The 20,681-nt window shown below is 35.7% G+C and overlaps 2 protein-coding genes across 2 annotated transcripts in view; one reads left to right on the forward strand and one right to left on the reverse strand.

The window, feature by feature from the left end:
* The window catches only part of Ten-m (teneurin transmembrane protein Ten-m), a 748,404-nt gene that overhangs the window by 153,860 nt on the left and 573,863 nt on the right, over positions 1-20,681 (forward strand). The gene's annotated exons all lie outside the window — the stretch shown is intronic.
* On the reverse strand, positions 1,742-7,309 carry LOC100882906 (sialin-like). Its single transcript, XM_003700270.2, has 6 exons — positions 7,050-7,309; positions 6,546-6,834; positions 4,446-5,031; positions 4,251-4,383; positions 3,603-3,844; positions 1,742-2,024 (listed from the first exon to the last, which is right to left on the reverse strand). The coding sequence occupies exons 1-6, from the start codon at positions 7,051-7,053 to the stop codon at positions 1,860-1,862; spliced, it is 1,419 nt and encodes a 472-aa protein (XP_003700318.2). The 5' UTR covers positions 7,054-7,309; the 3' UTR covers positions 1,742-1,859.

Here is a 20,681-nt window from a genome sequence, read left to right on the forward strand (position 1 = left end):
GAAATATATGACGTGCACTTCGCGTTAAATCTTTAATAAGTTCTCAACTTCTTTCAATATAATAAATAACTTTAAAATTATTAGTTTATATATTCATCTCCTGTATAATATAATTAATATTCATCAAATTTTCATATCTTTAATTTTGTTCGAACATAGAGAAACAAAAATAAAATATTCAAGTTCAATTTTCTCCAAACCAAAGCCAAGTAAAAGAAAACTTTATTCTACATTTATGTCTTATTTTTTTACATAGAATCACCTCCTACATTGCCATATAACAGACTTCCTGTACAATCACACAATACTACCAAATATGAAATTGGACATACGAAGTTTTCAAACGTACCACAAAAACAAATAAAATTTCTACAATTTTGATTCAAAAACGATACAAAATCTCTCCAAAAGTATGAAGTACTTTTTTCCAAGTCAGCTCTTTGATATATTATCTACAGGAAACGTAAGAAATGTACAAGAGAGGAAATGACTTAGCTGTAATCGTTCGTTTTTCAGTCGTCGAAACGGGCCGCCGTAGCACCGAAATAGATTATAAACGTAACGTTTCAGCCGCCATAAATATTCACGGTTAACGTTGCCAGTCGGCTCTTTTGGACCAAAGGTTTATTCCTTCTTTTAAGAGGGTCTTTCGCGAACAGCTTGGTCGTCCAACGCCGTCATTTAATTGGGATAAGACGGATTTTTGTACCAGGTGGCCTTTAATTGGTTCAACATCATTACGGGTGGTCTTGCGGTTCTAATTATCCTGATTGCACGAGATTATGAGGTATTGAAGCTTTGGAACTTCTTGGGTCTATGGGGATTCTCAGAGCGTATGGGATTTTAGGAGCTTGGGATTTTCAGACGTTCGAAAATTGTTTTGAAGTTGTGGATTGTGGGAGCATGGGATTTTACAGGGTTAAGTTTTTGTAGACTTTTGGAACTTGACTTTTGAAATTATGGATTGTGGGAGTATGGGATTATAGGACCTTAGGTTTTTGTAGACTTGAAATTGTGGATTGTGGGAGTATGGGATTTTAGGAGTTTAGGATTTTGTGGACTTTTGAAATTATTGTAGGATTGTGGGGTTTCAAGAGCTTGCCATTTTTATACGTTGGAAACTTAAGGTTTTAGGAATTTTTGAAGAGATGAGATCTGGAATATTGAAATTATGGTCATAAAATTTTTGGGAGTGTGAAAATTTGGAATTTTGGCAGCTTCGAACTTTGCAAGGTTAAAATTTTGGAAATTTGGAATTTTAGAAGTTTACAATTTTTGGAGGTTTTAACTCTCCAAAGTGGAAATGTCGAGAGTTTGTAATTTTGAAAGCTGAAGACGTTGAGAGTTTGAAATTTTTTAAATGTATGTCAATGAAAGTTGAGAATTTTTGAAGTGGGAAATTATGGTCATCAAATTTTTGGGAGTTCGGAACCTTGAAAGTTTGGAATCTTGACAGCTTGGAACTTTACAAGGCTAAAATTCTGGAAATTTGAAATTTTGAAAGCTTGCAATTTTCCAAGCTTTGAATTCCAAAAGACAAAAACGTTTGAAAGTTCAGAATTTTGTAAACTGTAGACGCTGAAAATTTTGAACTTTGCAATCTAGAAACTCTTACGTTTTTAAATTTTGAAAACCCGAATTCAGAGTTTGAAATATAACCTTGAATCTACAAAAGAAAACATTAATCCACCTATCAAATGTTAAAAGTTCAATACTTAAAAAGTGTGTAACAAAACAAGCATAACACAGAAAGTGTGAAATTTTATAAAATGAAATTAACAATACACATCAACAATAACATAACATCAATAAATACACATACAAAGAAATATTGTCAGTAATAATAATTGGTGTTGCGTTTAGGTTCTATTCCTTTGAGTTCTTTGAGCTGCCTCTCGTTCCGCCTCAGTCTCATAATTCCAGTCTTGAATTTCTGCAGACCCGAAGAAGCAAAATACGACGAATGCAGATACTTGAGCAACAATTACGATCCACATGACGTACCTCCATTGTTGCATAGTGTGCTGCATCGTAAAGACACAAGATTAATTGATAACAGAAAATTCGCTTTAATTAGCGTTCTAATTTAATACGTGTAAACTGAATTGTCTTATATGGTTGTAAAAATGGTGAACACAGGAAATATAAATTCTGAGGAATGCATCTTTAAGAGCGCATTAGAGACAGTGAGGAGGTGAAATACTGTTTTATCTGCGACTTGGGTTAAATGAAGTTTAATTTACGACTTCTTGCTCGGGGAATTTATAGCGTTGCATTTGAAACTTATTTATGGGCGAATTAACGTTAAAACTTTTTACAAAATTGCGGTAAATTTTTACAAATATTCTAGTTTTAATATTTTGATATTTGGGAAATATTAAAATTTATTAAGAACATTTCAATTTTAGATTCAGAATAAAAATTCGTCTCTTTTAGAACCCTTGATTTCAAAACAATTTTTCCTGTTAAAAATAATTTTTGAATTGATTTAATAATTCCCGAGACTTTAGTGGCTAAGGCGATTAATTTAAAATGTATGTAAAAAGAAATTAAAAAGATTAATCGAATTTAGGAGAATCTGAGATAAAAATGTTTATAAAATTACATGAATGTCGACAATATTTAACGACGTGGATAAACATTTCAGATAAAAATTCTGTTTGCGAACGTTTAGGATGTTTGCAATGAACGTTGTGCGAAGATTAAAATGTCGGTACTTATGAATTTTGAAAATCTTCGTTTATATTGGTTTTTAGAAATTGAAGCTTGAGAACAGTTTTAGAGGTTAGTAGAATGCTCTAAATGTTATTTAAAAGTTAATAACTGAGATAGTAAAGTTACTTATATGATATGTTGCTGATATGATATGAAACAAAATATGCTAGCAAAACTGAAACACCCTGTATATGATATCGAACAATGCAGTCCAGTGTCCTTTTATATTTTTGTTATAACTTTTTAGTAGTGTTTGAACTATATTGATAAAACGTTCTATTCTTCTTTTTACGAATATATGTCAATAAAGTTTGCACTAAATTGAAACACCCTGTATAATAATATCACGCTCACGTGAAGAATGAAGACTTAAGGCACTCAGAAATAACTATACAATTATATAAAATTGTATAAAATGTAACACAGCCTTACTTAATCTAAAAATTTCTCACGAGATGCTTTAACCCATCACTAGATGTATTAACCCTCTGCACTCGAAGGTAATTTGTTTGCAAATAGCAATTTTATTAGTTAAAAAGTTAAATGAATTCTTTTGAGGTTATTATTTCTCTACTAATAATTTCCACTATTTATTTCACTATGTTTATACATCACACGTGTCATATTCAGAATCAGTTAAAAAATGCTTTTATCAAATTATTGTATTAAACAAAATGATTAATGAAAGTCACTTCTCGAGCGCAAAGTGTTAAGATAAAAGTAGAAAATCACTATCTCATCTTTCAAATTTAACAATCCCTAATTACACAAATTAGAATTGGTATTAAATTAAAAACTCAGTCTTGGTTTTATCATAACCGCGTCACGATTGGACATTGCAAGCAAAGGGTTTAAGCGAGAAAAGAATTCGTTATTTTTTCACTCACCCCATGTTCCATGAGGGCGCCCACCAATGCCGGCAAGATAAATGCTGAGATCGTTCCGGGAGTGTTTGTGATTCCCATTAGAATTCCTGCGTAATTCGGGGCTAGGTCGTTGTGATTACAGAGATGCCCGACGAAGATCGCTCCACAGAGTACTATGCTCAGTATCAACAGTATTGTTGATCCAACGCGCTCACAACCAATGTATGCGATTATAATGAGGCAGATACTCGGTGGAATGCAACCTGCAAAACAAACACCAGTAATTACGCAACTGTCGGGTCAAATCTTTCAGATTTTTATAAAATTTATAAAGCATTTATGAGCGAGATACTATTGAAAGTCTCAGGAGTCTATTTACCTACCTTGTTCAAAAGATGCTAACGTAAAAATTAAATTTGACATAAACAATTCCAACAAAAACCTAATTTAGTTTACCGCTATTCGAATTCTTAACAAATATGTATACACTTTCGTTTCTAATTTACGTCAACAAATGTCATGTCAGATACATCTTGTTTAGATTTTTTAACTTTTGAACTATAATTGTCATAGGCCTTAAACTGCACCCTTCTGTCCACAATTATAGATGAGACCTCTACATCTGTTTCTTATCTAGCCATCAATTTCTGAATAATATATCAAACTCACTTATAAACACGGCAGATTTTCGTCCAACAGTCTGCGACCAATATCCCTTCCGCCTTCCCCAATCCAAAAGTCTGCCCAAGCATGGATTCGCGATAGCGTTCAGGAGGTACGGGCTGCAACTTATGGCAGCGTTCTGTGCAATCAAATGATGGTCTCATAAAAGGGCCCCGCAACGGCAGTATCAAACGAGCTTACCGATTTAATATCGAACCGCAGTATCTTGTTCATGTACAATGGCAACTGCGTGAGCAGAAAGTACCAACAAAAGTTCCCGAACGTGTTCGCATAAAGCAGCGCCCAAAATGGCACCGACGTGAATATGCTCTTCCAGGGCACCTTCGTTTCCGAAGAGCCGAGCACTCTGTGACCGTAAGACGTCACGATTAGCTCTCGTTCCTTTTCCGAGATGTATTTTTGCGTTTCCGGATTGTCAGCGAAGAACCAGTAGAATACCACGCACCAGAGTAACGGTAAAGTGCCGTGTATGTAGAACACAGCCTGCCATCCAAGGGAATCGAGGATCATACCGGAAGTGAAGATAGATATCACGGTTCCCAAAGATGTCCCAGCGTAAATGATGGCGACCCATGTTGATTTCTCTTCGTAAACCACCCATTTTCCGACTAGTACGTTCACCACGGGGAGGTTGGCAGCACTCACAAGACCCGTTAAAAATCTTACCAAGTACAGGACGGATAAAATGGGGGCCGTTACTGGCACCAATAGGGTCAACAGTGCGTTTCCGACGACGCATATCAGCAGGACGCCCTTTGTGTTGAAGCTGTGGAGAAGTGTTGGTTGAGTCGGGGTGACGCGGATGTGTTGACATGTGGAGATTACATATGACATAGCATGTGGAGATCACTTAGGTTATGGAGGATGAGTTAAAATGTGGAGGATCATTTAGGATATGGAGGAAGAGTTAGGATGCTGAGGTTCACTTAGGATATGAAGGATGAGGTAAAATGTGGAGGTTCGCTTAGGATGTGAAGGATGAATTAAAATGTGGAGGTTCACTTAGGATGTGAAGGATAAATTAAAATGTTGAGGTTCACTTAGGATGTGGAGGATAAATTAAAATGTTGAGGTTCACTTAGGATGTGGAGGATCAGTTAGGATGTTGAGGTCCACTTAAGATATGAAGGATGAGTTAGAATACTGAGGATCACTTAGGATATGAAGGATGAGGTAAAATGTGGAGGTTCACTTAGGATATGAAGGATGAGGTAAAATGTAGAGGTTCACTTAGGATGTGAAGGATGAATTAAAATGTGGAGGTTCACTTAGGATGTAAAGGATCAGTTAGCATGTTGAGGTTCACTTAAGATCTGAAGGATGAGTTATAATACTGAGGATCACTTAGGATGTGAAGGATGAGTTAGAATGTTGAAGTTCACTTAGGGTGTGAAGGATGAGTTAGAATGTTGAAGTTCACTTAGGGTGTGAAGGATGAGTTAAACTGTGGAGGATGACTTAGGATATGGAGGATGAGTTAGAATGTTGCAAATGATTTAATACGTCCATTCCCAGTATCATAATTCATTGACAATGTTCTAACTCATTCTCAACATCTTAAATATCCTTCATTACTGTTACTCATGCGCAACATCTTAAATCTCAATATAATAACAAATTTGCAACATCTTAAGCATCCACAAAATCCTGAATGAGGCACGATACCCTAATTCATTTGAATTTGTCACATCGCAACTGACAAAAGAGTAATTGCCAGATAAATAATTTAACTACATAATTCTGAATTATAAGTAACTTTTAATTGTCACATACTGAAAAGCAGACTTTAAACACTTCTAAAATTCACGTTACCCGACACAATACAACCAGTCGAACAACACATTCTATCCATTCAAGACACCTTCCCCAGCGATATTCATAGGGTCTAAACGTTGCGTGTCAAACGAACACTTATCACATACCCACACTTTACACGACAGTACACCTCATAAACGATTATTACTGCTACCCACCTTCATTATCTCATTAAATAACGCTCTGTCAACATCACTGATAACATGCAGACCCGTTTCATTATTGAACAAAAAATACTCCGTCACCAAATCTCTTCGAGACGTATCATTTAGAAGCCTTACAGTAGGCTCTCGTTATATTGCCTCATTTTTCAAACGATACATAAAAATAATGCGCTTTGTGACGAAACGATTTCGTACTTCGATGAATGACAATATAGTAAGTTTTATTTTAGACGTGCGCAGAGCCAATGATCATAGCAGTCGAGGCCCATATAAAATCAATCAATCAATCACGTCCGCTTACCGATCGGCGAAGTAACCCGCAGGAACCATGCCCACAAGGTACCCTGCGAAGTAAATGCTGACGACTAAACCTTGCTCCGTGGCTGACCAATCGAACGGTCCATCGATATCAACCGCCGCAACACCTTCTTGGCCAAAATCGCACTCGTGGGACGCGTCTGAAACCGCTTGGCCATTTTTCTTGGCTTTAACCATGCCGACAATGGCGGTCGCGATGTTGACTTTCAATCCGTAGATGATCATATTCGCGATGCAGAGCATTATGGCGAACAGGAACCTCACGATATCCGCTGGAAGAAACACAATTACGACGGGGTTAGGTTAAGTTATGTCGTTCGAAATGGCAATTACACGCGGAACAACGGGGAAACTGCGAACTATTAAAACGTTATCGAGGGAAAGTTAACCGTCGCGCTATATTGACACTTGGAACTCGAGCTCGTGAATATTTAACGGGACAAATTTGCATGAATAACGGAAGGATAAAAAATTATTGCCAGCTCACCCATCTCTAGTCTCTCGTGGTACGCGTTTAGATCTCAGATTTGTTGTTCTCCGTTCGCGGTGTTGATAACCATTGCACGCTTTCAATCCGCGGCCTGATATGGCCTCATCCGCTCGCGAGCTCTACCGACGACTATCGAATTATCGTTAAAAAGTGACGTAGACGATAGCTAGGATTCCTTCTCCGGCGGATATCTTCTCAACGAATTCGCATTTACTGGGTTAGAAAAAATGGATCGCACGTGGCGGTAGCGTTTGTTTCGCGAACAGTCATGGTTTTGTTGCGCGACGGGTAATCGTGTTTGCTTTGCTTCTGTCTGGTTGCAGAAATTATTTATTGGTTATTTCATTAAGACGTGATTAATGTCATTCGTGAAATTATTTATTAGTTATTTTATTGAGGTGCGTTTAATGGGGTTATTGACGAATTTGGAAAATTTGAAGATTTTGGTATTTTATGGCTAGATATTAATAGTGATGAATTGATGAATATTTAATGTAACTTTTATTTAATTTTGTATTTAGTGTACATTGTATTTCCGTGTTTGTTGCATAAAACGGTATGGTTCTAATAGCTTAATAATTATAGTGCATATTAGTGTGAAAAATATAAATTTTGGTATGTCTCCTCTATAAAATTTATATTTCTTGAGTTGTGTCGTTAACGACGTCAGGAGCAATTTGATGATGTATCAGTTTGAAAATTGAAAAATTTGGAGATGTATGATGGCAGAAACTTAGAGATAATTTTAAAGTGCAGTAATTTCGTCATTTTCAATAAGAATTTTAAGGACATTTGTAGCTTCAAGTAGTAGTTGCAAAGTTTTTAGAATAATACATTTTATGTCACTTTTTTATTATATTTTTAATTGTATTGAAATTCCTATAACAGTATTTCAAATGTGGAAGTCACAACATTTAATTATTTTTTATATAAACATTCTGTTTTTAATTTAATAATTTGGTATTTTGGTAATTTGGTAATTTGGTAATTTGGTAATTTGCTTGTTTAGCAACTTGGCAATTTAGTAATTTGGTAATTTAGCAATTTAGTAACTTAGTAATTTGATGATTTGATAATTTGATAATTTGATAATTTGATAATTTGATAATTTGATAATTTGATAATTTGATAATTTGATAATTTGATAATTTGATAATTTGATGATTTGATAACTTGATAACTAGATAACTTGATAACTTGATAATTTGATAACTTGAGAGCTTGGTAACTTGATAGCTTAGTAACTGATAGCTTGGTAACTTGATAGCTTGGTAACTTGATGACTCGGTAATTTGATAGCTTGATAACTTGGTAGCTTGGTACCTTCATAACTTAGTAACTTGATAGCTTGGTAACTTGATAACTTAGTAATTTGGTAACTTGATTAATTTGGTAATTTGATATTTTGGTGGTTTAACAATTTGATAACTTTCTATCTTGGTAACTTAGTAATTTCATAATTTGATAATCTGACACCTTGATAATTAGATATTTTTATAATTTGATTATTTGATACCTTGATAATTTGATAATTTAGTAATTTCAGAATGTAGAAACTGACAAAGTTGATAACTTCGTAAATTGGAACTTTAAAAATTTTTAAATCAAGAAAATTGAAAATTTGCAGATCTAAAAATTCAGAAATTTAGATATTTACAAAATTGTCAATTTAAGGGTTTGCAAATTTTGATACTCAGATATTTAATAATTCATAGATATAAAACTTCCAAAATTAACAGATTTCATAATTCAATAGAATTGTTACGTTTTCAATTCAAAAATAAAAAAAATAATAATCCTATATAAAACTTGAAAATCAGCAATATCATCTCTATCTAAGATTTCACCAATCCTAACACAAAATCATTAAAAAAAATAAATTCCATACAAACATTTATTAAAATTCCTCCCAACATTATATCAGAACTACTAACATTATAATATCACCATTACTAACAAACAGATATTTAAAACTATAAAAAGCAGTAACAATGTTTTTTCTTAGAGCAACTTTGTCACAGCAGTTAAATGAAGTGTTCAAGTACTGTTCTTCTTTTAATTAATGACAGTATTGTTCTTATCTAATGTCCGCAGCCGTGTTTGAAGAAGTATCTACCGCTTAAAAGTTTTTACTGTGCGACATCAACCTGTTGAACGTTTCCGCTATATACATATATATATGTGTTACATTTTCACCGGGTATGGATCTAACATCAACGATTCCTATCGGCGATTAAATCGCAGTAAATATCGAATTACCATATATGTATGTATTACGTATGTAAACATTTAACTTTCTTAACGAGTGTGACGCTACTTTGAATACCAATTTATCGCGCACGATAACAAGCAAGCGTGTTTCATTGTATTTGTAATATCTCGTTGAATTCTTGAACGGAGGGGCATTGACACTATGGCACTGATTAATTATTGATATAACCGCGTCACTTTTATCGCCGATTTTACATAATTCACAGACAACGCGAAAATTATGCGCATTCCATTCTGTTTTTAAAACGTGCACTGAATAAAACAAGCATTTACACACCGTTGTTTCTTGCCATTATTTTATGTATTTATTGAGTAGTGTGATTCATTCGATCTGTTTGATTCATGCTTCTGATTCATTCTTTTGGTTTGCTTTTCCGGTGCATTTTTTTTATATGTTCTTTCGATTTATACTTTTGCTTTGATTTTTTTATATGTTTTCTACAATTTATTTCCTTTATTAGCTCTTTCGGCTCGTAGTTTTGATTCACTCTTTCGATTTATTTATTACTTCAAATGCATATCTCTGAGAATTGGATTATTTGGAGTTTTAGCAATTTTGAAAATTCGTAATTTGGGAATTTGAAAACTTAAAAATTTGGAGATATGATAATTACATTACTTAAATATTTGAGGGTATGAAAATTAGAATACTTAGATATTTGAGGCCATGAGAATCAGAATATTTAGATATTTGACGCAAAAATAATTGATACATTTAAACACTTGAGGCCATCAGAATAGAATAGAATATTTAGATATTTGAGGCAATAAGAATTGGTATATTTAGGCGTTTGAGGCCGTAAGAATTAAAATATTTAGGAATTTGAGGCCATGAGTATTGGAATATTTAGAAATCGGAGGCAACGAATATTACAATATTTAGAACTGTGAGGCCATGAGATTTGCAATATTTAAAAACTTGAAGCAATGGGTATTAGAATTTTTTAAAATTTGTAACCATTAGATTGCAATATTTAGAAATTTGAGGGCATTGGATTGCAATATTTAGAAATTTGAGGACATTACATTGCAATATTAAGAAATTTGAAACAATGAGTACTAGAATATTTAGAAATTTGAGGCAACGTGTATTAGAACATTTGGAAATTTGAGGCCATAAGTATTGGAGTATTTAGAAATTGGAGGCGACGAGTATTGGAATATTTAGAACTGTGAGGCCATGAGATTTGCAATATTTAGAAATTTGAACCAATGGTTATAAGAATGTTTGGAAACTTGGAGCCATTAGATTGCAATGTTTAGAAATTTGAAGCCATTAGATTGCAATATTTAGAAATTTGAAGTATTTGAATTTAGAAATTTGATTATTAGAATACTTAGAACTTTGAGGCCGTAAGAATTAGAATATTTAGAAATTTGAGGCAACGTGTAGTAGAACATTTGGAAATTTGAGGTCATGAGTATTGGAATATTTAGAAATTTGAGGCAATGAGTATTAGAACATTTGGATATTTGAAGCCATGGGAATAGCAATATTTACAAATTTGAAGCAATGATTATTAGAAAATTTAGTAATTTGAGGCCATACAAATTATAATATTTTGCATTAGATGCTACAATATTGCAGTAACGTCTATAATATTCTAAAAATGTTATATTGTGTATAAATACTATAATTTCACCATGAATACTACCTCGTCTAAAAATGCCATAACTTTTTCTTAATCCTGTAAGTACAACTGCTATATTTTCTCTGCAACTGTTACAATTTCCACTGAAAAAAAACGTAAGAACCGTTATGACGGTTTTCTTATGTATACAAGAAGCAAACCAGTTCGAAGAAGGAGAAATACGAGGAAGCTTCACAAAGGCGTCAGCATAAATGATGCTGTGACTGATCGTACTATTATGCGTCCGTAAAAAATGTTAGGACAAAACTGGTCCAAGGCTTCAGTAGTCATTGTTCAGTAACGTTGGTCAGCCACTTTTCTAGCTGACAATTTCTCCAGGTCAGAATGTAAACACGCAGCACTTCAAAAGACCTGCTCGAAATAGAATCAGTCAAAGGATGACACTTCTCGACGGTGGAATACCAATTAGCTGCTGGAAGCTCGTGCTGCTAACAAGCGTGATGCTCTCTTAACGTTCCTGGACCACCTACCGCGAAAGTAAAGCGATACAAAGAGAAATTTTCGTTTTTTTTTTTCGTTTGTCACATGGTTGCTCTATATACGAATGCGACTAATTATAGCAGCCGCTGGCTCAGTTCTTTTGGCGTCGCGTTAGAACACATAGTTCTGTAACTAGCTACGTCTGTACCTAGTTCTGGAATTAGTGGTACCAGGTGTTTCACGCAAATTGGAATGTGTATTTCAAATGTCGAGTACCTACTGTGTATAGGTATAACAAGAATGAGATACAGAGATTTTAAAGTCGTTCCAAGCGATTAAACGTGATTAAAACGATCGAAAACGATACCAAACACGATTATTGCTGATTTTACGACGACTGACGTCGATGACGACCAAGTATTGTCGTTAACGATGAGTTATAGAGCTTTCAAAGTGCTTCCAGTCGATTCTATGTGTCGAAAATTATCGAAAACGATACCAAACGGATTTTTATCGATTCGAAGATCGACGTCATCAACGACAGGTTTCTTCAGATCGCCGCCGAAATCTCTACAGCAAATTTAGGCTATCTCACGAGACTACCCTCAAAATTTCAAGTCAAAGGATCCAAACTTGTGGACTGTAACGTGGTGCAGACAAACAAATAGATAAACGAACAAATGTAGGTCAAATTGTCCCAGGAGCCTAACTACATTTGGCAACTAGTTCTATAACGTTGTTGTACATACTATATTTCTGTGCGTTACATCGACATATACTGGGTTAGTTTAGGTTAGATTTGGTTAGAGAACCATGTGTTATAGTAAGCTGTTGTATTGTTAAGCGTTGTGTTTTCAGTCACTCGAGTTCTCGATGCATTGAGTGTTCAGAGCGTTGTATTTTTTATGCATTAAGTTCACAAAGGTATGTTCACAGTGCATTGAGTTCTTGACGCATTCTGTTTTTATCGTTTTGAGCTATTGTCGCGTTGAATTATTTTTGTGTGGAGTTATTGGTGCGTTGCATCCTTGGCGCGTTGAGTTCTCGTTGCGTTGAGTTTTTCACGTGTTATATTTGCACTCATTAAATATCTAACACATTACATTATCACACATTGTGTTCTTGATGTGTTGTACTCTCAACGCGTTCCTATATACTTATAGTATTATAATCTTATATTCTTATATTTTTATATTTTTGTATTCTGATATCCTTATATTGTTATTTTCTTACATTCTTATATTCTCATATTCTTATATTCTTATATTCATATATTCTTATATTCTTATATTCTTATATTCTTATATTCTTATATTCTTATATTCTTATATTCTTATATTCTTATATTCTTATATTCTTACATTCCTACATTCCTATATTCCTATATAGATATATTTCTTTTATTACACCACATATTTCTTACGTTTTCCTCTTTCAATATATTGCATTCCCCTCCCATTGTTCAACCAAACACTTCATCATAAACTGCTGTACCAACTACCAAATCCTCACTCATATCACCTCGCAAAAATTGTCACCTCCTACCAAAGCATACAATTTCAAACACGCAAGTACTCTCCAAGTCCAAGCGAAGATGATGCCATTGAAGTATGTTAAAGCGTTCCTCAGTTCGCCTAGTTTACACAGCTCTCAAAGTCAACGGCAACTTCCGTTTGGCCGAAGAACATTCAATGTAATGCTAACGATGATGGATGGCCAACGACCTCTTCTTCTTCTTCTTCTTCTTGTGTAAACTAACGCTGAAAAAACGAATAGAAGCCAACGAATTCCCGGTTAGACACGAGAGACGTTCAAAACTGTTTCACAATCGTTTCAGCTTGTAATTAAGCATACAGTACACTCGTTTCCATATTCAAATTAGCCGTGGGGAACAAATTCGAGCACCGAATGGAAATATTTATGGTTCTGATGATCCAGTTTCTTAGGACGAGAGGTAATTCATGCATGGCACCCGTACCGATCCCTTTTTTGGTCGAATTCTTTCGCCAGACCCTCGTTCGTGCCTTCTATTGGGACTATGAATCACGCTATATGACAAGTACGAGAAATTAGCTCGAATAAGTAATTAGACCCTTCTATTAGTATCACTTAAATGGTCATTACCATTGTAATTTAGTTAAGAATTCAAAGATTATCAATCTTGTTATAGGTAATGAATATTTGGTTATTTTTAATGAAATTTGAAGGGATACTTTTCGTGTTTTAGTTATGGGTCGTAATTTAGTGTGGGGTCATTTGTGATTTATAATTTCACATTGGGCTGATGGGACGTTTTTTATGGCCACTGCAATTTTTTATTAAGATTTTTAAATTTAAACACTTTGAAATTGATGATTGACAAATTTTTGAAATGATTTATTTTCTGAAGGACAATGTTTCGAATTTTTTTATTTCTGTAATTTAGGAATTTCAATTCATATTTAAATTTACAATTTTTCAGGACCATTAATTGTTAAATATTAAAAATTTCAAACTCACATATTTTCAAAAATTTACTTTTAATGTATGTCATTACCTCTCTCTATATAGCCAACTACAAATGTAGCTACATTAGAAATAAAAGAAACTGCATCCACATCATTGTTAACTATTTATACCAATATTCCATTTTCCAAAATATCAATGAAAAGTAAATAAAATAGTCCGTGACTACACAGAGTTAAGGGTTAATCGAATCACCCTTAACCAAAGGAGATAGAACGGACACCCTTTATCGCATTAAAGGCGTCGAGACGTCAGCTGGACGCTGACTGTCAAGGTTCCTGGTCACTCGCAACCTTCTCGCCTTTCGGATCAAACTGAAGCTTCTTACGGATTTTAGAAGCGAACGATATGATCCTCTTAATATGTCCCATGGCTTATGGGTATTATGATATTCCCTCCGTTCGTTCTTATTTCTTATCGCGGGTAGAACCTAACCCTCGGGCTAAGCCGGACGACGAAGCCTCGACGAACGTCGGCTTACATGCATATTGATGATCTGCTCGTAGATACTCCATATATTTACATGCCAACAGGAATTGAGATGCTTTTTTGTCTGTCACCTGTGACAATTATTCGATGGTGCTGTTAGATTTAATGAACTTTGAGGCAATTCGTAGACAACGTTGGTAACACATTTATTTATCGAATTTCGTATATTTTAATTAGGAATGAAGTTTTGGTTCAACGGAAAATGTTAGATTGTTGTGTGAACTCTCGTTATATGGCCACGTTGTATTGTCTATGTGCCGTGTAATTTTGCTGAGATGTATTTCTGAGGCGTTAAACATTTTGCATGCGTAATAATATTAACTCGTCGTATTTTGAATGTGTGATCTTTACAAAGCGTTATATTTTGAGTGAGCTGTGTTCTCCATGCGTTGTGCTTCCGACGCGTCGTGTTCTCGGTACGTTATTTCCTCGGTACGCTACTATCTCCACGCATTATACTATTAATTCGTTGAATTTTCGGAGCGTTGAATTTGCAAAGCATTGCACTCTCAACGCGTTGTGTTCTTGATGTGTTGTGTTCTGGACGCGTTGAATATTCGACGCGTTGTGTTTTCAAAGCGCTACTGTTTCCACGTATTATACTATTACTTCCTCAAATTCTCGGAGTGTCGAATTTCCAATGCGTTGTACTCTCGACGCGTTGTATTCTTAACGCGTTGTATTCTTAACGCGTTGTGTGCTTCATTCGTCGAGTTCTGGATGCGTCGAGTTCTCGATACGTTATCTCCTCGGTACGCTACTATCTCCACGCATTATACTATTAATTCGTTGAATTTTCGGAGCGTTGAATTTGCAAAGCGTTGCACTCTCAACGCGTTGTGTTCTGGACGCGTTGAATATTCGACGCGTTGTGTTTTCAAAGCGCTACTGTTTCCACGTATTATACTATTACTTCCTTAAATTCTCGGAGCGTCGAATTTCCAATGCGTTGTACTCTCGACGTGTTGTATTCTTGACGCGTTGTGTGCTTCATTCGTCGTGTTCTGGATGCGTCGAGTTCTCGACGCGTTGTGATCTCAGCATTGCACTGTCTTCATACCTTATACCATTAATGTGTTGAATTCCCGACACGCCGTATTTTCAAAGCTTTGTGTACTAAATGCGTTGTGCTCTTGATGCGTTGTGTGCTTAATATCTTTTGTTCTTGGTATATTGTGTTCTCAACACATTGTTCCCTTGACTCGCTACTTTTTTTACGTGTTATACTATTAAAGCGCAGAATTCTTGGGGCGTTGCATTATTAAAATGTTGTGTTCTTGTCGGGCTTTGTTCTCGACGTTCTGTGTTCCCGTCGCGTTGTGTTCTCTCTACTCTATTTCCTCCACGTTTTAACTTTTAACACATTGTACTCCCGTACTAAGTACCTCACGCATTACATTCTCAAGGTGTCTTATTCCTTGCTACATCTTCTTCATCTCGTGTTATGTTATTAAATATTATCACTCCAACTAACTATTATTTATCTACTCTCATTAGTTGTGCAAAAGTTGCAACCGTGACAATGTTGTAAAACTCCTATTAGTGTAAGTAAAAGTTCTCTACGAAGTTAACAGATCCCGCTACGTGCCAGTGTCACGATTTCTGTAAACGAACGATGTATATGCCAAATGTCTACAAGTTGTTACAGTGGTGGAATGGTTGATTCCCGTCGCCGTTTCTGTACGTAATCCCGGCAGTGTTTTCCAGAAATCGTGGATCGCAGTTTCGTCGACTAAGCGCATTTGCAAGTCGACCGCATTATAATATTCCTGGGCGAGACGAGCCGTTGGAAGACACACGGGGATCCCCATGCTACAAGGAGATATGACACTCGTCTTGTTAGCGGTACAAGATGTCCTCATTATAGCAACTGACGGTGATGACGATGCAAGCGAGGCTGAAAGCTTGCCGTGAATTCCAAACTGCTCGGAGATGCAGCGGCACGAAGAGGTGCGAACGTCGCTGATGAGACGTAAGAAAGAAAAGCGGAGCGGGAGAGATCAAACAACCGGCGGGAAAAGAGTCGCGGGCTCGTTAAAACAACCTCTTCAGACCCGCGTCGTCCTACGAAAAACTCGATTCTTCGTTTTCGCAATTTTTGCGCTTCTTAATTGTAGAAATAATGACGTGCCCGGCTGATGTATTTGGGTCAAGTGTGAAAGAACGATTGAAAGAAAGTCGTTCATTCTTGCTTCTTTTGAAATTTTGCATTTTGTTTGTTTTCCTTCTCGCGACAATTTATAGAAACATTTTCCTCGCGGTTTAAACTTTAAATTGATGTATCACCAGTGTTATTTTGATGCGGTTTTATGTTACGAAACCGTGTCAAACTCTTCAAATTGCTCGCTGTTTGCTGTAATTGACGATCAGTCATTTATCTTAGAAATATTGAAGGTGTATATTAATTTTCGATGGAGTTTAATCTTTCACGTAATATATCTCGTGGATTATTCTGAGATCATGTCATAAAATCGTTTTCGAAGCTATCTATGTAGTACAGTACATTTTACTGTTAATCGTAACTGATACCTCGCTATGAGGCCGACATCTAGCCTTGCTATATTAAGAAAATCAATGAAACGTTTATACCTTCAGTTTCCTTGAACTTTAAGCTTTACATTGATGTATCATAAGTACCACCTAGAGGTACTCTTATATTATGAAATCGCTATAGAAGATAATTTCTTATCGGCACACATCCCTGTCCACATTAATTGATATGCGCCTTTGAGGTAAACATCCAACGATATTATATCAAGAATATAATCGAAACGTTTCTATAGTCTCTTTCTTCGAGCTTCTAGCTCTACATTAATATATTACAAGCGCTATTTTGAAATACTTCTCTGTCATGAAATCGTATTGGAATATCACCAACCTGTGAATCGAAATAATTCCTTCCAACCATTATTACTTTCATACTTCCTTAATATTTAACCCACAACGAATTAGTAATGTAACTATCAAAGTAATTGGCAATAAATAAGATATGAGCATCGAGAAATTAATTGTATTAAAAAGGAAATATGTCAGAATACATAGTCGCGGCTTCCTGTTTCTTATCTTTCTCTGTCTGCACGAGCGCGGGCCGAGAGTCAGTTGCAAAATCGAAGTTATCGCTAGGACGAGGAAAATGTCGCTTTTAATATCCCGTATCTGTTAGATCTTGAACTGTTCGGCGTCCCGCAGGGAGACACACACAGGTCCGCCTGTTTCCTTAGCCGAATGAACTATGCTTTCCAGAGGAACTTTGTTTCCCCGCGATAACATTCCGAAGTTAAAGGGTTCTCTGTCTCTTTGCCGTGATAACGATCGCCCTTTTCACCCCTCTTTGCTCCTTATCTTAGCCGGCGATTCACGAGCCCGATTGAAGAATATAAGCGCGAGTATCGCGTGAGCCTTTGATTTCGTTACTCTGCCCATCAGATTGCGCCACGTTTCTGACTTACAGAAGCTGTGAAATACCTTTGACCGATTATTTTTTTCTCTTATTTAATGCTTTTATAGAGAACGATACTAATTTCGCATTGTATTTCGACAGGTTCTACTTCTGACGCGCTACTTTCTACACAGGTTTGAGTTTTAACTATTTGTAGCGACGGAAAGTTTTAAAAACGCGTTGTGTTCTCGACAATTTCTCATTTAGATGCGTTGTGTCCGCGAGGAGTTGTCATTTCGATTTGTTGTGTTCTGAGTAAGTTTTAATTTTGACGCATTGTGCTGACAAATTCAACTTTCAACGAATTTTAATTTCGATGCGTTGTGTTCCTAAGAACTTTCAATTTCGACGCGTTATGTTCTTGACAAATTCTATTGAATGTTAAATTTGATGCGTTGTGTTCTCAAAATATTTTTCTCTCGTGCACTCAACAAATTTTATTTCGGACGCGTTGTGTTCCGATAGAATTTTAATTTCGATGCGTTGTGTTCTTGACAACTTTCAATTTCGACGCGTTGTGTTGTTGACAAATTCTATCGAATATTGAATTCGATGCGTTGTGTCCTCAAAATATTTTTCTTTCAACGCGTTTTGCAGTCAACAAATTTTATTTTTGACGCGTTGTGTTCCGATTGAATTTTAATTTCGATGCGTTGTGTTCTCGACAACTTTCAATTTCGATGCGTTGTGTCCTCAACGAGTTGCATTCTTAATAATTTATATTCTCAATGCGTTGAACTCGTTGACGCGTTGTAGTCTCAGCATTATGTTCCCAACGAGTTCCATTTCGACGCGTTGTGTTCTCTATGCGTCTAAGCTTCAGTGCATTGAACTCTGCATATATCGTACTTCCTTTGCATTATATTTTCGATGAGTTCCAGTACCGTTTTGTGTTTTTGGTGCGTTGTGTTCTCCATGAATTTTAATTTTGAAACGTCATATACTCCATGTGATGTGTTTTCAACGCGTTATATTTTTGACACATTGAACTTTCGATGCGTTGTGTTCTTCTAGATTCTTTTCCTATCACGTGGTATTGTCAATGAATTCTAAACTCATTCTCTTATTAAACTCTGCTCTTAGTAGTTTCTGATTTCAACACATTACACTCTCGATGCATCGTGTTTTAATATTTCATTTCACATTATGTTCTCACATCATTATGAACGTGTTGTGTACCTATCGCGTCACATTCTTAAAGCGTTGTATTCCCAGCCTTGCATCGCACTCCATTTCCAGCGAACCAAACGCTCATTAATCATTCGAATATTAAGAGCGCAAAATCGTCTGAATAATCGTGCAGTCAGAAGTAACCCAGTTTTCCCATCGTTCAACCGAGTAATCATTTATGAAGCCGATTCGGAGCAAGATTACCCTGATATATCATTATTTACAGATCAATGGCTATTTCTTAAATGAACCGTAGAAAGGTTCCTTTTATATCGATTCCTCGTTCAATTCAATTCTCGATTCGTTCCTTTCTCGGGCTGTACATAAATGAAAAGATAAGACACGGAACGGGGGCAGCGAATTAAAAAATAATAACAATAAGAGAGAGAACAGTGGGTGATATTATCGCTCGACGACGTATAACTGTTGGAAACGATTCATAAGGAAGAATAACCGTGTTCGTCGACGGGGTAAATATCCGGCTTTAACGAAGCAACGGATAGTATCGATCGTCCGCGGTATCTCCTTCCCGCGTCACTAATCCTAAATAAGGTTTATAAAATAAAGTAGAACGAGTCTGTGGAGATCGATAACCTAGGGGGAATAGTAAAGGTTATTCTGGGCTCACCTGAGATTCCCCGATATGGTCGGAGGTAATACTTTCTTGCCATCGCGAGACCTCTCCGTTCTTCCCACTCGAGACCGCTTCATACTTTCTTCATCTTTAATAGAATCTTCTCATAATTTATTCAAAATTCTTTGTGCCCCGAACTATAATTGTTCACGTACTAGGAAATTCTTATCGGTTTCTCTATTATGATCTCCTTCGTCTTCGACGCTGCAAATAAAAGCACGTATGCAATAATCTTTTGCCTGTCGTAATTATACTTGTTATTTACACAAAGTCTACTGAAACTTGTTACTTGTAAAAATTATAAATAACCGCGATAATTTTAGTGCTGTTTACATATGTGAACATCTTTTATGAACGAATATGTATTTTTTTTTAAATATTTACAATAATATAATTGCATTCATTCAAGTAAGTTTGTTTAATTTAATTTAATCTAATTTACATTTAATTTAATTTAATTTATACTCGAGATCTATATAATATCTAGTTAACATCTATAATACATACTTGTTTTATTGCTACCTAACGATATTATTAAAATTAACAATATACTAACATGCTAGGTACGATGTAACAATACAAACGAAGTATAAATTTGCAATTCTGTCTCCAGCAAACCAAAAGTAAACTTCAGGTTCTTCAGGAAATTTACTTACCCGTTTAACCGGTCCATTCATATTTTAGTCGCCGGCCATTTTCGTAAACGCGTCTACTATACGTAATTGAGCGTACGTAAGAGGAATAATGTTGTTCTTGCCGGTGAAGTCTGGCAGTCCTGTGTATTTCAGCGTTTCGCACGTGCTCATATTTTATTCGATACCGTTCCACAATATCCTGGTTGTTTTCAGCAATTTCCCGTTTCCCGCCAACTAGAGCGGAAAAAAAAACAATCCGTTCCAACCACGTTGAAATTACCAACTATTTGATTCATTTCATGCTACACCGAATCACTGACGTGCGAACCTTTTACACGGATATTATTTTTATGAAAATTTGAATATCATCGGTGTTTTCAACGAGAATGTCGAACCGTGCGACGCACTTTCCGC

Source organism: Megachile rotundata, chromosome 6 (genome assembly GCF_050947335.1).
Source record: "Megachile rotundata isolate GNS110a chromosome 6, iyMegRotu1, whole genome shotgun sequence".
Classification (NCBI taxonomy): Eukaryota; Metazoa; Arthropoda; class Insecta; order Hymenoptera; family Megachilidae; genus Megachile; species Megachile rotundata.

Coding starts and splice junctions, on each gene's coding strand:
- LOC100882906 (XM_003700270.2), bottom strand. Junction 3,845..4,250: donor AAAATCTGCCGTGTTTATAA/GTGAGTTTGATA, acceptor TTTGTTTTGCAG/GTTGCATTCCACCGAGTATC. Junction 2,025..3,602: donor GCGCCCTCATGGAACATGGG/GTGAGTGAAAAA, acceptor TTTACGATGCAG/CACACTATGCAACAATGGAG.